This window comes from Falco biarmicus, chromosome 6 (genome assembly GCF_023638135.1).
Source record: "Falco biarmicus isolate bFalBia1 chromosome 6, bFalBia1.pri, whole genome shotgun sequence".
NCBI lineage: Eukaryota > Metazoa > Chordata > Aves > Falconiformes > Falconidae > Falco > Falco biarmicus.
In genome coordinates, this window is record NC_079293.1 from 9,696,201 (window position 1) to 9,713,823 (window position 17,623).

At 39.7% G+C, this 17,623-nt stretch overlaps 1 protein-coding gene across 1 annotated transcript in view; it reads right to left on the reverse strand.

The window, feature by feature from the left end:
• The window catches only part of MEI4 (meiotic double-stranded break formation protein 4), an 80,653-nt gene extending 63,623 nt beyond the window's left edge, over nucleotides 1-17,030 (reverse strand). The window contains exons 1-2 of the mRNA XM_056344794.1: nucleotides 16,870-17,030; nucleotides 6,832-7,080 (exon numbers count right to left, since the gene is read on the reverse strand). Coding sequence (XP_056200769.1) covers nucleotides 6,832-7,080; nucleotides 16,870-16,912 — 292 coding nt within the window. The 5' untranslated portion in view covers nucleotides 16,913-17,030. The remainder of the gene's footprint in view (nucleotides 1-6,831; nucleotides 7,081-16,869) is intronic.
• Nucleotides 17,031-17,623: the final 593 nt, after the last annotated feature.

Below are 17,623 nucleotides of genomic sequence, written 5' to 3' on the forward strand. Positions count from 1 at the left end.
GTCCTTATGGATCTGTATGGACAGAAAGCGCGCGTGTGCGTGTGTGCGTGTGCGTGTGCGCGTGTGCGTGTGCGCGCGCGCGTGTGCGTGTGCGCGTGTGCGTGTGCGCGCGCGCGTGTGCGTGTGTGTAATTGGAGATGAGGTGGGCAGAGGGAAGGAAAAAGAATCTCTTTATGCAGAAACATCACATCCCTAAGCACCAGACAAAAATAATCAGATCTGTTTCCCAGCAACATCAAACTAAGTGTTGACTGCTGCCCAGTGGAGAATCTTCTCACCTTGGAAAAAGGAAACTAGAAAAAGAAAGAAGCCAAAAAGATACCTACCCCTCAGAGGCTGACAATTGCACTGCAACTGTCATTCTTTTGCATTCCTTGCTTCCTGACAAATACCAGGGATGGGGGGGGGGAGGAAATCTGTACACAGCAATCTGTAACAGCAGCTCATTCAAACACATTGAGCTGAATAAATAGCTTCCAGATAAATACACCATGATAACTTGGAAGTTCTAGCCTATATTCTTCTACCTTGCTACTGTGCCATAGGAACTAAAATCTTTGCTAAGTGCTATTCAGGGGAGCTGTAAACATTTCACATCATTTCATGTTCTTTCTGGGGAGGGAAGTAATTTCTCCTAATAGACTAATATGTTTTTATCATAATTATTCAGTCTGATTTGGACTGCTGCTCCCTCCACTAACGAGGAAGAATCCTTTATGAGGCTGCACAAAACATTCACTGAGAAATCTGTTTATGTTTCGGTCTGATCTTTCTGAATTCATCTGATAGATTGCTCTTTGAAAATGAGCTTACAATTATGTTCTGCCACTGCTCCTTTTAATGTAAGCCAGCCGAGGAAACATCACAAGTTAGGTTATTGAAATCGTGGAGGAGAGTTTTGCCCTTTCAGAGGTCTGAAATCAAATTATTCCGAAAAGACTTTGACTGGCTATTACTCTTCCTGCTTTCATCACCAGGACTTATCTGATCCCTTCTCTGCCTACCAAGGAAATGCTGGGGCTTTAAGCTCAGTTTCTGCCCAGTTTTGGGGCAGTTAACCTAGAGTTTGTACCTCTCCCTGTTGAGCAAGAAACACCCAAGCCATGACTTACAGTGAAGTACAAAGGTAAGAGGTAGCTGAATTGTGTGGCCCAAAACAAGGCTGCCAGTAAACTGGAGTTGTGTACCATTTACAATCATTTTTACTTCAGCTGATGAGCTAGTTGGTTCCAATTCTGTATGCTTCTGCTTTTGCAGCAAGTCGGAGCTTCCAGCAAGAAGAAAGGAGGGTGTCCTGGTTTCAGCTGGGACAGAGTTAATTTTCTTAGTAGCTGGTGCAGTGCTGTGGTTTGGATTCGGTGTGAGAACACTGTTGATAGCACACTGATGTTTTTAGTTCTTTCTAGGTAACGTTTATACTAAGCCAGGGACTTTTCAGTTTCTCAGGCCTTGCCAACAAGAAGGCTGGAGGGACACAAGAAACTGGGAGGGGATAAAGCCAGGACAGCTGACCTGAACTAACCAAAGGGATATTCCATACTGTAGAACAATATGCTAAGCATATAAACTGGGGGGAGTTGGCTGGGGCTGGCCAGGCATCAGTCAGTGAGTGGCAAGCAGTGGTATTGTGCATCACTTGTTTTCTTTTCTCCCCTCCCTTTGATTTTACTCCTCTTCTCTTCTCCCTCCTTTTCATTATGATTTTTATTATTATACTTGTTATTACTGTAATTGTTGTTATTATTATTGTTACTTTATTTTATTTATTCAACGCAGGGGGGATGGGGGGCAAGCAGCTGCATGGTACTTAGTTACTGGCTGAGGGTAAACCATGACAGAGACTAAAGTGTCTTTATTCATACTAATCTACAAAAGAAACTTCTCCCTTTTTCCACATTTAGAACTAAATGCCTCAAGAAACCCACCAAGTTCACAAGGAGTGAAGCAGGAGATACAAAATTCTTTTTGCCTCTGGCTCATATTCCCTAAAGAGATACAAGTTGCTTCAAATGTCTTCACATAGGAAGCGCAATTTAGGGGACAGTATCCCAAAAAGTTAAACACAGCCTCAGGACAAAGTTAAAAATCAGACATTCACACTAATGACATTCCGACTCAGAGTTCAGCATTTCTCTAAAACACACAGACACACTATGGTAGGGTGGGCTGGCAGCCATATGCTACTGTGAAGGCTGAGAACACAGGAGGGGACTTCAGGCCATGACAGACGAAGTTCTGCTGTAAATCACCTATAAAGGGAAGAATAAACTAATTCTAAAAAAGGAAGAGGGAAAATAATCTGATTTAAAAAAAAAAATAAAATTAAAGGAGCAAGCAGTTCAGTAAATTCCTATCCACTGCGTAAGAAGGGAATAATATGAACCAAGATTGAAGGTGAAGCTAAGGAAGAAAGAATACACACTCGATACAAGTTTTGCTAAACATATACCTGGGATAACTGATTTGGAACCCTTCAAGAGTATCAGCCTAAAGCAACCAAGGCAATAAATATCTATCCTCTAAACTGTCATTCCTAAAATACATGCTTGGCAAAAAAGGGTAGAGTACTGCATTTATGCCTTCTTAGGATGGAGTAACAGCTGCAGGCTTTTCAGATCTCTTTAAACAAGGCTGCCAAGAAACAATACGATTGTTGACTTGATGAGCTGATAACAGCTCAGGAATTTGTCTCAGAGGACAGGTGCTTCAATCCATGAATCTATCAATTCATCAATGCTTTGTAAGATCCTTTGTCTTTTCATGTAGCTCTAAAGCAAACTGACAAGTGACAACAGACTGTTCAAATATTTTCTTATTCTTGGAATAACACCAACCAGCTTCTCTCCTCCTTTCTGTGAAATTTTAATCCAAATCAACGAAAGGCAAGAAACTTTGATGAGTATGAATTTTTTTTTTTTTTTTTCTACCCATGGGCATAATTGTCAGGACAATAGTGGCAAGGTGAAAAATAATGAACAGACAATTACAGAAAGATTTGCTTCTCCTCCTCTTTGGATGGCTAATGTACGGACAAAAGCACCACCATGTAAAAGGAATATCAGTGTCCTTGTATTCAGACAGACAGCTGCACATTAAGTCAAAAAAGGAACTTCCAGGCACAGCACAGTCAGTGAGTATGTACCACTGCAGTTTTATGAACAACACATTAAACTGTAACAACCCATATTATCAAACAGTTTACCTGTAGCAAAGCATGCTCCTCCCACTAAGCAAGGAACCCCAAAATTTTTTAGGGTCTCTGAGGACAAAAAACTAGTCAGGTGGGACAAAAATAATTTAGACAACATTATCTTTAAAAATGGATACTTTGGTCTTTCTCCTCCATGTGCTTGCACCAATACTGTGTGCAACTTTATATATAGAAGGAAAACAAGCATCATAGCTTCAAAGAGCTCACAAATTTCTCACATCAGGGAAATATAACTTCATGGGCAGTCTCTAATCATTCCTGAAGCCTCTGAGAGACCTACTATTATTATTACAAACAGGGAGTGAGAAAGCAGAGCAGGGAAGATACAGCTGCAAAATGAAACTTGCCTGAAGGACTTAAAACTCTTCAGCTCTCAACAGGCAGCAGCAGACACAAATGCAATATCTGATCCCTACTGCACAAGATTTTCCAGTGGTGGATTTTGTGAAACCCTGGTATTCTTGCATCTGTTGAGTTGTTAAGCAGAACACAAGAAGGCCATAGAAAAGCTGAGGATCTGAATTCTTTTACAAGGTTACATTGTTTTAAGCAGAACATCAACTCCAAAAACAGGACTGGAGAAATGAGTGGAGGAAGAAAAGGATCCATGATATCTGTAGATTACCTGGTCCTAAGAACAAGCCTTGGCCCTAAAGAGAATTTCTCTGGTGTGATATTAGGTAGTAAACCTGGGCAATATATCATCAACAACAAACCTTAACAATGGCTTGATGGATCTACAGTAGCTTTCAGGTGAACAGGATGGAAGACCACTTACACCGCTTTTCCTCTCAATTTAAGATTCAAACTCTTTGTGCCTTCCTATCTCAGCAGTAGCCACCCTTTAGCTTCTAATCTCCATGGGCTTGAAAAATCTCAAAACTGGCACAACACACAAGAGAGGAATTTTTTTTTCCCAGAGCAGATGTTGCCAGCGGTGGAGAGGCCCCTATTTCAGATAGGGTTTGCTTCTAACACCATCTCCCTTTAAATGTCAGCCACAGGTGTTCTGCAATTCACACACATCAACTCAATCACCAGAAGAGTGCACATCGTACCAACAGATATCCTGTCAGGTATCAGTAACGATCTTTCTTTACTCAAAAACAAGAGACTGACCATTTGTCTCCCATGTAACTGTTAACTACGAATGCTCATTCAGCAGTTACTTCTGTCTGATGAAGAATATTTCCAAAACAACATACGTTGCAAACCCATTATCAGAAGAGTTACACTGCATACCAAGGTTTAAGCAGAGAGAAAAAACAAAAGAAAAAACAAACAAAAAAAACCCACCTCACAGTTGAAAGAAAGAAATATCACAAAAAAATAGCTGTCTCAAAGTTAGACTCCAAGAGCTTGAAAGTGTCCTTTCAATGTTAAGGAAAATCTGTATGAAGAAATAGAAATTATGATAATAGTTCAGATTTTCCACATATTTTTGCTCTCATACACCCAAGTGATTACAAGAAACTGAATGGGACGAAAGAAATTACGCCCTACTCCTCTTGGACAGCATGTGACGCAGGTGAAGCTGATGTGAACTCCCATAAATATTTCAAATGTCAAAAGGATTTCTGTAACAGATTTATCAACACTGTAATCATAAATATTTATAAATCACAAACATTTGAAGAGAAAAGCAGCCACACACTAATCCTTCAAATTAGAAGGGTGTTGGTTTTGTACCCTGGAGAAACTGAAGAAATATAGAAGGATTACAGATACCATGTACTTATCACTACTATTTATGATTCCATTAGCTAAACACTGATTGAAATTAAAGTTTGGATACACTGAAAATGAGACTTAGTTCAGCTACCCAAGGTATGTTTGAACAGGCTGCTAAGATCATAGAAAACAAAGAGAGTGATCTATGAAGAGCAGCTTCCTGAAGTGATTTGGGAATAATGGGACTTTCTCTAAGCCAGTCTGTCTACTTCTAATAGAATGGAGAGGGATGTCTTTTTTGGATAATTCACCATATCCATATTAGTTGATATTGCAATGGGTCAGGTGAACCACAAATTGTAGATTAAGTGTGCTATTTCCCTGTACAGATAATGAAGCACAGAAAATTTAGTGCAACTGTAGACATCTAAAATTAGACAAGATTATCATATTTTAGGTCTGTGAGCAAACTTTATTCTGACTAGGGCAATGAAAATCAACATCCTTTGGAAAAGGTGTTATTTGCCAGGGACACCTGCTCTTCTCTGCCTACCTTGCAATTAAAAGACCTTTAGCAAGTGAGATATCAGTATTGCTTAGTTCAATAGCTTGGGGGCAAAGAATCTTTAAAAAGCTGGACTTGTAATACAGAAGTTGCTGCAGATGAATTGACTTAATTTCTGGTGTTCAGTATATTCTACTTAATCCACAATTAGAATATCCTCTCCAGACATTAGATGTCAATAAATCTCTCCTGATCATATGCATCATATGCAATCAGTTCTTTACAACATTAAGACATGTGTTGCAAAAAGCAGCTTGAAAGTTACTTTCAAATAAATTTAATGTTTGGAACAGGTTGCAGAGAACAGAAGTACAAATAATTAAGTATGAATAGTCATTAAATCACTTCTCTAGAGAAAAAGGTCTGTTACTAAAAAAAAAAACAAAAACCAAAAAACCAAACCAAACATCAGAGCTCCTAGGTAAAATCCAATACATCACCCTTCTCAATCAAAGTTAGAATCTAGAAATCTTTTCACAAGGCAATAAAGTTTCAGTACAAAAGCATTCCAGTAAAGCCTCACCAAATTTTGTATCAGGGAACCATCTACAAATCTCAGTTCATGAAGAAAGTAGCTATACATTTTTATTTTAGATATCACATCAACAATGAACTGTCTCTCTCCTTCATCCCAGAGTGTTTTGATCTTCACTTCCCAGGGGAAATACCTCCCCAGAGCGTGGAGACATCCTCCACTGCCTGATTTCCAAGCTCATCCTGTGCCATTGATCTCCGAGTGAGAATGACTCACTCCACATGTACACATCACAGAAAGTGCTCTTTGAGCTCCTTTTTTTCTTTTTCTTCACATATTACTTAATTAACAGCTTTCCTGAATCCTACAATACCAGACTTAAAATAATTTATCATATGTCAGAATAAACATTCACAGTATCCATAGTCTAAGTACATTAACAGAAATAGCAGATATATTGTTCTTCGCCTGCCCAAACTTCCCATTATAAATATTAGGGATTCCTGCTTTCAGTGCATTAGACTTAAAATTGCAATTCTAGGAATCTTTAAAGTGGTAAAAAAAATATGCAGTGTTTCTTTAAGACATGTTCCAAATGTAAATAGGGTACATCAATACTCTTACATAAAACCAGTATCTCTGAGGTTATAAAGTAACATTTTGTATTGACAATTTTGTGTGGAATTATTCCATATGAGAAATCGATTCTGAAGGTTTAAAGTGTAAGTTCTGAGTAAGCATCGAATTCTCAGCTCAATTCCATTACAAGAATTAAGTGTTCTACTACTTCAGAGCTCTGGAAAAAATAGAAAGCTGTACACTGAAGACTCTCATATCTAGGTACAAGAAAAGGTACCTGTTTGTTTCCTTGCTACTGCATCATAGTCAGAAATTATTTGAGAAACTTACCATTTTCCAAGCAGAATCTCGGACAGATCTTGTTCAAAAGAAGTTCCTGACGTAATCGAAGAACTTCAGCTTCCAGCACTTCAACTTTTGACTTCCATCCAAAGTCTTGTTTGGATAGAGTTTTGGCAAGGTGCTCAGTGTATTCTTTGCAACTCTTCCCTGGTGGTTTTGAGTGGATAATTGCAAAAGCCAATGCTAGTTTTGAAATTTTCAAATACCAATCTTGATTTTTTCTTCCGCCTTTTATTTCTATTACATCAGAAAAACAGAAAACAAAAAAGTAACTTCACTATGACTTTGTTAAGGAAATTATGCACAGTATTTTCTTGGCTTTGAAAAGTGTTCAACAGTGAGACCAATTATTTTATTTCTAGTGCACTTCTAAATCATCAAGGAAAAAAAGAAAACATGTAGAAATATAAGCACCTGTGCACAATGTGAGAATAAAACATACATGAGCTGCACTCCAGCTATAACAGTAAAATTCAGGCAGTGTTTGAGAATAACTGTGGAAACAGCAAGCACTTCAAATAGGCTTATCCTTGCAAATTTTAAATGCAAATGTTATCTCCACTAAAACAAAGATGAAAACACTAAAAAAACCACCCCTCACCTAACCTTAAAAAAAAAAAAAGAAAAAAACTAAGCCCATGACTGAAGAATGTATATGGGGTTCTTTAACCTTAGCTTAAACACAATACATGCAATTTCTTGAAAGTATGCCAAAAAGTCCCAATGCTCAAAAGATAAAACTTCTGAGGTTGTTATTAGTTTCCGGGTTTGGACACCTGGTATTGCCACCCTTGCAGTTCTAAGTCTGCATTAAGCCTCAAGCCTGCAGAAAGGTCTATGCAGACAGCTTGAAAACGATGCACAAGGCTAGTAAGGTAAATGCAGAAGAGTTTTATCAGCTTTGTTCCAAGCAGTGAGGATGGGGCAAAAGGCATAATAGGAGTCAGAAAAAGACAATATTTATCCAGATGATTATGTCATGGGGAACAGCACAGGACCTAGGAAAAAAATTAAATTAAAATAAAAATAACTAATAATATCCAGCCTACCTAATTAGCTAAACTGTTGGGTTTTTTTAATTCCATACCATTTTCATTCAGTAGTTTGCTGTATTTTTTATCTGAAAAAAATATTACTTCCATAATAATTAAAAAAAAATAATAATAATACTTCCTATGCTTTCATCCTGGCCTTGACATCTAAATATTGCTCATAATACTATTTTTTTCTTGTTATCCAAGAAAACTATAATAAGGTGTGTTGAGTATCTCTGAAACAGTCACACCACAGATCTGAATAAGCTATTTTATGTCATACTTTCACCAGATCGCCTATCACTCAGCTGATTCCTTCCTTTGGTTCTCCTCAACTTTGGACAGTAAGTCATAAATCATGACGTATTTATTTATCCATCAGAAACACTTCAGGGAAGAGCTGCCTTTTAAATACTTCTTTCACCTTTCAAATACTTCTGAAACGCACAAACAATTCCTGTACCTTCCTTGCACACTGTCCATTCAGACACACCGGTCAGTTACACTTTGAAATATACAGAGCACAAGTGATAATACTGCAAAAATTCCCTGGCATCTATCTACCTACAGCTATGCTTTAAGCTACTGTTCTCCACCTGAAACCCTGCATTCCTGCCCTGTGTCAGGGCAAAACCACCTAGTCTAAGCCACCAGTGCGCTCTTAATGCTAATGAAAGACTAAGCCCTTCAAAACGGAACTATACTATCTATACCCATTGCTTAAAGCAGTTATGCATTAAATAAATGGGACTTTTTGCAAAACTTCTTACTTAGAAAAAAAAAATCTATTTTGCACAACTTTTCCATTCATATCTAAAAATTCCAGTGAAAAGCTGAAGTTAATTCTCTCAGCCTCAAAGGATCAGCACCTCTGTGGAACAACAAACTGATGTAAGACTCTTGTTTGGTTATACATCAAAGGAAATGTTTTACAAATACAGAACCATGCAAGTAATTGAACTGCCTTCAAAGCTGTGAATAAAATGAAATACGTGGAACCACACTGAAAGAAGAGTAAGTAGTGACAGTAAGGTATCCAAAAACTTTAGCTTTGAACCTGAAAGGTACTCCCCAGATAATCTCATCTTCTTAACAGAAGTTTCACCCAGGTATTCTTCAGTGTCTGCCAAGCTCCATTCTTAAGAGTTCCTTTGCAGAGACACAAAATCAGGCAGGCAGAAAGATGTCTTAAAAAATGGCTTTCACTGCTGGTTTATCATTTTGATATCTCCAGAGACTACTTTGCAAAAGCTTTCCGATTCACGTTCCTTTCAAAAAAAAGGACAAATAAAAGAGTTGCTTTGTGCTTTATAACATGCTTTGTCGGTACTAGCATTTTCCTTTAACTACATTCAAGGAAGTTGCAGAAGGACCAACATTCCAATGTGGGTCAGGGGATGGTATTTAATTTCAGCACTTCATGAATGTTCAGGTGACTTTTATCATTAGAGTCACCATCAATACCTTCTTTACTGTCATGCTTTGTTTATTTCTACTCACATGACATACTATTACAAAGAAAATCCAAAGTTAGCTGTTTGACCATGGATACTTTGCCACTATGCATTTTGCAACACCTCAGACCATAACTCTAAATCACTGGATTTAGTCTCAAAAAAATCCCCAATAAAAATAATCCAGTAAGTAGACAAGTATTACAAGGAACTGGAATGGCAATAGTTGACACTGAATTTCTACATCTCAAGGAAATACAGAAATGCTACCTCACTTCTTTTCCACCACTTATTACCATACTAAAGAGAGTCACTTTTCTACTTTGTTTTAAAGGAGACTACTAAATTTTAAGCAAAGCAAAAATCTTAGTGCACATGCTAATAATAAAACATAGACAAGCAAAAGGTTCTTTCACCCTCAACATGCAAAAATGCTATTTTCCAAAAGAGATGTACCCCTAATAAATCACATAAGCCATGGTATCTTGCCTAATTTTGCTTTAAATCACAATCATCAAATTCTTAAATAGAATTCCACCTTAATACTTAGGACATACAATTAACTACTGAAATTTGAATTTTGAGGGAGGCCTTTTCCTCTTTAACATCTTATACACACTTGTGCAATAGGAGTGCCTTACACTAAATGAGTTTAATGAGGTACTCTTACCCTAGAGAAAAAGAATCACTCCTTTTCTGGGATAATTACTTGTAAAGATGTTAAAAAGAAAAAGAAAAGCAGCCCAGATGACAAAGTTGGTTCTCCTTAGGAACAAGATACAATCAAAGCAGTTTTTGGAGAAGTAAGTCTGTGGGAATCTCAAAATCTCTTGCTTAAGACCAGGAAATTAATGACAAATAGTGTACCTGCATGTATTTCCAGAAACAGTGGATTTCATAAAGATTTTATAGAGAAATTCAACTCCTTTCTATTACTGTCACCATCACCATTGCTCTTTTCTTTTCTTCTTTTGCGAGCATGAAAAGATAAGTTTGTGGAATTAAAAGCAGGAGTTGTAAAAGTTGATTCAAGTTTTTCCACGGCTCCCTAAAGGGACAGCTGCTCCCTCAGAAACCACTGTAAAAATCTTCCAGAAAACTAACACCAGATGATGCTGTTAGAAATACAGGGATGCTGGCCAGCTGTGCATTAGCAAAAATTGCACAGCAATCCCTTGCCCTCAGGAAGTGCTGCACCAAAGACCACCAAAAATACATTCCACTAAAACCATATTGTCAGCTACAGAGTTTTATCAATAATATTTTTACTCACATCAGCACAGAAACGACACCAACTGTTAGACAGAAAAGAGGGTCAGAACCAAACTTGAAATTTTCCTTGATTGGAAACAGTACCAGGCCAAGAGCAGAAGGAAGTCACCAGTCCTAGTTGCTAATGCCAAAATACATCTGACAGGAACTGAAAGGATCAAGAATCATCTACCAAAATACAGCTGGTACCCAAATTACTCAGTGAGAGTAAGAACTTACTAACAAAGCTCCATTTGTGTGCTTACTCAGTGCTAAGGAGGGAACCAGTAACCCCTTGTCAACTCTGCTTGAAGCAGGGCACAGCATCCTAAAAACAGATACCATCCAATGACATGTTTCCTGTGCAAACCCCTCAATCCACAAACAAATACTGGAAGCATACTCAGAGGACAGGATCGGGTAACACCATCGTCAAAGAGGACTGAATCTCCAGAGTTCCGACAAGAAAAAAAGAGACCTCCCTCTCTCTCTAGCCTTCTGACTCTCGGGCAGGGAGAGGGTACTGAGGATCCACAGCCCTACTGAGGTCCTAGCTGTGGAAGGCTGCTGAGTAATACGCAGCTGCTGAAATAACTACAAAAGAAGTCGTGAACTTTCCTGTACAAATCTGTGTTAGATTACCAAGGGGAACTAAAAGGTGGTGTAAAATCCTTTGAGGACCTTAGATATAAGTAAAACCAGGGTAACAAAGAAACAGGGTAAATCTGATCCGTAAGCACTACCTTACTCCACTTAACCTGCTAGTCCCCCTGTTCTGCAACTGCATTTGATGCAGCAGCTCATATTAGATCATTAACTACAGCAACATATCTTTGTGGTAAGTCTCATCTTGGTTTTGACACTGCCTGCAACATGTGAAGAGGAAATAATTCCCGCTAATCAGAAAAAAAAAAAACAAAAAAACCCCACTAGCTTCAGATGATCACCTTTTCAGTTCATTTTCTTCTCAGTCAGAAACTTCATATATTTAACTCCATTCCAAAGGTCAAAGGTTTCATATTATTGGTTTAAAAGCCTAAACAATTCCAATCAGTCATTGTTATTAAAAAACTTAAAACATCCATTAAGGCCATGAAACTTACATCTAAACTTAAATCATTTACACTAAAGTAATTTTAATAAGCTATAAAATTTCCTGTTTCCAAAACCCGCAACACCAGGTTGCACCTTGCTAGTTAGTGGTCCCCACTTTCATACCGATAACATGTTGTCAAAGTCTGAAAGTTGAGAACACACACATCACATCTTCAAGAAACAAAGACAATTCCCCGAGCCCACTACTGGCTCAAAAGCATCCCTTCCTCCCCTAGCACTCTCTTAGCTGTCAGAAGATGCTTTTATGCCTCTTACTTCTTCATTGTTTCTTTCTTCACAGTTAACTACACACAACTGAGCAGCCCAGCCCCTGAACGCGCAGCAGTTGCTTTCACTGCTGCACGCAACACCAAATTAAGTCTCAAGAGGAAACAAAATTCTCCTGAACGCTATTTGGATTTTTCTACCTCATGCCAGAATTACACTAGTGTCAAAAACAGGCTGACAGGGCTAACAATTTTCTGTCTTTAACAGAAGCACCGAGGTGATCTCTTCATTATTCTTTGCACGTTAGTCCACGTGAGCTAGAGGAATTGGCCTCCCAAACAGGATTAGCCTAGAAAGGGGTACAGTTAGGTATGCAGTCAGATCAAAATGGATCGCTCCCTGAGGAAAAAACCCAGTGATCGTGGGATGAGCCTCCGCCAGCTCCTGGGCCCACATCCATTGGTCTCTCCCAGCCAGCTCTGGGCTCCTCCACCCCGAGGACCAGCAGCGTGCCACACCCAGCCATCAAGGGATGAGCTACTCAGTTTGCACAGGTGAACCCTCAGCTCTAGAGCCTTTAAGAAGTCTTCTGGGGGTGTTTATGGGTAAAGGGAGGTGAATAATTGCAGATAATTTACCTTTCTGAGTGCTACGTACAGATTTCTGACTGACCTTGGAAACAGAGATGTCACAGACTGATGAGGGAAATGGGGCTAAGTTCTAGTGTGATTTAAAAGTATAAGGTACCTCAAAATAAAAGCAAAACCTAAACTTGTTTGAAGTAATTCAACATTTGAGAAATACTCATTTAGGTCACTGAATTAGGCATGATCTTAGGCAAGATCTCTATGTTTGCCCATGAAATTCATGGCTAACAACAGAAGAAACTTCTGCAAATGCCACAGACAAAACCTTATTGCTTACAACAGGACATTCATTTGTTACTTAGATCATTATCATCTAAGACTGAACATTTCAATGGAGTAAGTCACCAAATAGACTTTAACTTCTAGGCCATTAAAGGGCTCAGTTTTCTTCACGATTGAAATAGATGGGACATACAGAAAGGATTTGTTGGGACAGAAACAAATTGCTATTCACCACTACTATGCAGCTAAAACTCTTCACACAGTCCTAAATAACAGTATGTAACAAATATACAAAAAATGGTTTTCCTTCTAAATTGAAGTGTATGGCCTGTCTTCAAAGGCACAAACACAACGGGAAAAATGTTTTGTTGCTATGATTTTTACTGGAACTACACTGCAGATAAAGGTGAAAAAAATACCCCTATCTTTGTGACCTCATTCTGCACTATACAATAGCAACTAAGATATTGACTCGGTATAATGGACCACAAAATGCTGCAAGTGCTCTAGTGGAACTGGGCTGAGCTGCAGACACATAAGGCCATAATATTAAGCAACAATAAAATAAACTTCATTTAATTGGTGTGCCTAACATAACGCTTTCGTGTATATAATAAATAATGATAATGAGACAGCTGCATATTCAAGATGAACTAAAGTATGCCTTGTGTTCCAGTTAAGGAGCTTTTATTGTAAAGATGTATATTAAACCAAGGCTACTCCACAGTGTCATTTTAAAACAACCTATACTCATAATACACAAAGATCTGTAACGTGGACATGCTTACCGAGGGAAGAACTTGCTTTTACTACCACAAACCTAAAAAATACCTCCAGCACATCTTTTTTAAATGGACTCAAGATGCTAAAATGATACTGAAAATAATATTTAAAATATGTTATGTCAGAAGCACAAGGAAACCTGATTAAAATGTACCATGATTTATTTCTTCAAACAATTTAACTTTTACATAACTTTAGCTTCTAAAATCAAGTCATATAAATTCTCCAAACCCAAGCAACATAATTGAAAAAATATTTTAGAACTTTTTAACATTCCCCAATTATAACCATTTTGTAGCACTTAAGAACAAAAGCAAGCATAATCCCTCAAGATTTCAGTAACATTTTAGAGGTAGGATTTATCTTCTCTTAACTACAGAAATCTACAGTTTAGAAGACTACAGCTGAGCTAACCGTCTAGATTTCCTTCACTATCAATGGACAGAAACACAGATTTCTAACGTTAAAAATAAGCCAAGTGATGTGTACATCTACTTTGTGATGAAGTTAAGTCACAACCCAGAAACACTTGTTTCCTCCCAGCACTACAAAGAGGGTTAAGATGATTAGATCAGAGTTACATATGTGTATTGTGGTGCATCACAGGCGGCTAAAGCTTAGACCTTCAAAAAACCATTTAAATGCCTAACTAACAAGAGAAATGTTGCAAGGCTAAAATCAGCACTTTTTAAAAAAGTTTGTAATCATAGATCTTTTGAATATCTCGGGGCGGGGGGGGGGGGGGGGGGGGGGGGGGGGAAGGGGGGAAGCTTTCTAGAAGAAACCCCCAAAAATCATGGAAAATTTTTGTGAGAATAACCTTGCAAGCATTTAAACATTGTCCATGCATGGAAACAAAACAGCATACAAGTGCAAAGTAAAACACACGGGAAGTAAGTATGTCCAGAATTAAATGAGTGTAAAACAATCAGTTTGGCCCTCAACAAAGTGAGATCACAAGGCAATTATTTCCACCCGTTTTAAAATGTGTAAAGTCCCAATTAAAGATACCACGAGTGTATCAATAATCCCGATACTATATGCTTAGATAAACTCTTTCTAGGTTTAGACTATTCTGGCATTTTGCTTTCTGAACAGAATTATTTAACAGGGTTTTTTAACGGTCTTTTTTCTATCATGCTATTGTAGTGACACATCTAGAAAAGACATACCATATCAGATTTAACATACAAGAATCCCAAGTCACTCAAGGGTTCAACTCTGTCAGTCTTCTTAAAGAAACATTACAAAGTATTGACAGCAAGGACAGCTTATGCACCATAGGAGCCTCAAAAAGATAAAAGGATTCACTTCTGCTCTATTCCCGTTAGTACAGCCCAAATAAAAAACACTAATGTAAGCCTGAGAATTCTGGTCATTTTAAATTATGTATATGTTCTCTCTACAAGCTGAGAGTTCTTCCTTTTGCACTCTGTTTCTCTTCTCCAACTGGCTTTTTTTGCTGTGCCACTTACAATGAGATCTAATGAATCTGGTACACATTACTATGTTTCTCTGCTATTCTCACTACTAAAGACATGCATACATTTGCACCAAAGGGAACGTATTCTATAAAGCCTGCTGTCACTGCACTTGCAATGGTGCAAATTTACCTGTTCTTATGTTGGAAGAGATTTCTTCCCCTACCAAACAACACTGTGATCACTCAATCCGTTGGCTGTAAATCCATTTGGTTTGGAAATTGAGGATATACTTTTCATTACAGCTTTATGAGATAGAGCATGAAGTTCAGACCCTTATTTACAGAGTTTCATATGTGTTAATAATAATTACATAAAGTCTAAATTTACAGTTCACATTTTGGACTGTGGAAAATAATCCCAGTCTTCATATACTGCCAAGTTACAACAAGAAAGCAGCCATATCTCCCACATTTTACTATTGCAATGACTGAATTAGCTCTTGAATGTAGAATTTCAAAGCAGAATTCAAAAAAAAGGCAATCATGAAGAGTCTGGAGGATTATACAGGGATTATTTTGCGTCTCTCCTCTTCCTGTGTTAAAATCCATTGACTAAAATACCACTATAATTTCCTTTTCAATTTCACACTTTCAGCATCTGAACAGTTCAATTTCCACAGGTTTTTAAAACTGCAAGATCAGTATCTTTCAGTGAACAAGTTTCCTTCACATAAGTTACCAAAAAGCATCAGTTGTATTTTAAAAACCTTGTTCTTAGGTTTCTTACATAAATTTTCTATTGGCAGAACGAAAGATGAGGTTGTTCAAAAGAAAGTAAATGTTTGAAACACAAGACAAAGAATAGAGAAACTGGTAGGAACACTAGGAATCTAGTGCTATAAAAGGCATACAGTATGCAATGAAGAACAAAGTCTTACATATACTATAGATACTAACATAACTATAATCACATTTAAATATGTAGTGCCTGGATATTAGTTTGTGAAGCACTGGAAGTTGTAAAAGACAGTTAACCGTGGAAGCGCCTTGCCGAGCATTTGCACCCAAGTCCATAGAGAAATATTTTTTACACTTTAATTCTGCTTAATTACTAGTTTATTCAAATTAAGAGAACAACTGGGGAATAAGAGAAAATTAATCATTGCTTTTTTCCATCAGTCACCAATTTCTAAATTCCTAAGGACAAGGTGATCAGAAACAACCATTTCAATTCACTGGCATTGGAAATAGTTTCAGGTAAAAATATTGATAACTGCTCTTTGGTAACTTTTTGATAGCTCTCTTCTGTTGTATCTGCATGTTTAATGCGACCTTATTTTCAGAAGCAGAGCACTAACAACATCAACTGAATTCCAGCACCTGTCCAGTACCACTGAACAACAACCCAGCGCTCTTACTCGTGACTTGGGTGAAATAAGCAGGAAACCAACTTCAGGTTTGTAAAACAGCAGAAAAGAAAACTAAGAACTGGATGAATACAGACGGAAGTAATTCGCAGCTTATCTTCTTCATTAATAATAGAAGAGTGGTGCAACATCCGTGTGAAGGTTGCCATTTCCTTCCAAAGAAACTGACCTTCCCTTCAGGACACCCGTCCCGACACACGCGAGCCCGCCCCGGCGGGGCCTGCCCCACGCCGCCCCACGGTGCGCCTGGCCCCGCCGCCCGCCCCGCCCCGGGACCCTCTTCCGCACCCCCAGGCGACCCCCGAAGCCCAGCCGGCGGCGCGGGCTTTACGAAGGCGAAGGGTGTCCTCGAAGGCGGCCGCCGCCGCGGCGGAGGAGACAGCCCACCGACCTCCCCTCAGGCCGCGGCCCGCCGCCCTTACCACCTGCCCGGCCGCGGGGCTGCCTCGGGCCCCAACCCACCTGCAGCGGCAGCCCCTCCGCTGGGGCCGCTCCCCGGCTCCATGGCGAGGGGCGGCGGCCGGCAGCCGCCTTCAGAGGGGGCCTGCGGCGCGGCGGTTCGGCGGGAGCCCTCGGGCAGAGGCCCTGCGCTCCCACTCGTGCTTGTCCCGGCCAAACGCCGGTGTTTCCTGCGGGGGCTGCCTGCGCCCGCCTGCAGGGCTGGGACGAGCAGAGGCTGGGACGAGGGCGGGCGCCCCCGTGCTGAAGGGGCGAGGGCTGCCGCCGGCGGGTGGGGGAAGGGGGCAGCGGGGTGGCCGCTGCAGGGCGCCTCGGAAGGCCCCGGGGCGGCCGCCGGAGCGGGCGGGGAGCGTCGCCGTGGGCCGGCGTGGCCCCGCGGGGGTGGCGGAGCCCCCGTCGCCTCAGACACCGGGAGGGACCCCCACACGTGCTCTGACGCTCTCAAATCCGCAGCATTTTTAGGGGCTATAAATTGCGTGGAGGCCTTTCGAACCATTTTGTTGATGCATTCAGGTTTCCCTAAACGTTTCTTATGTTCGGATATCCTGAGAGCAAGTGAGATCTCAAAATGTGGGAACAGTGTTTCTCTGACCGTACTTTGGACATAGCGGCCTTCCGGCTGAAACGCTGTGACCAAAGCTCACCGGTTATATTGAGACATTATTTTTGGATGTAAAATCATATTCTTTACGCAAATTGTGCTGAAAAGGCCGTTTTAAGACTTCTTGGCCGGAAACAGAGCCTGGTCAGCTGAGGA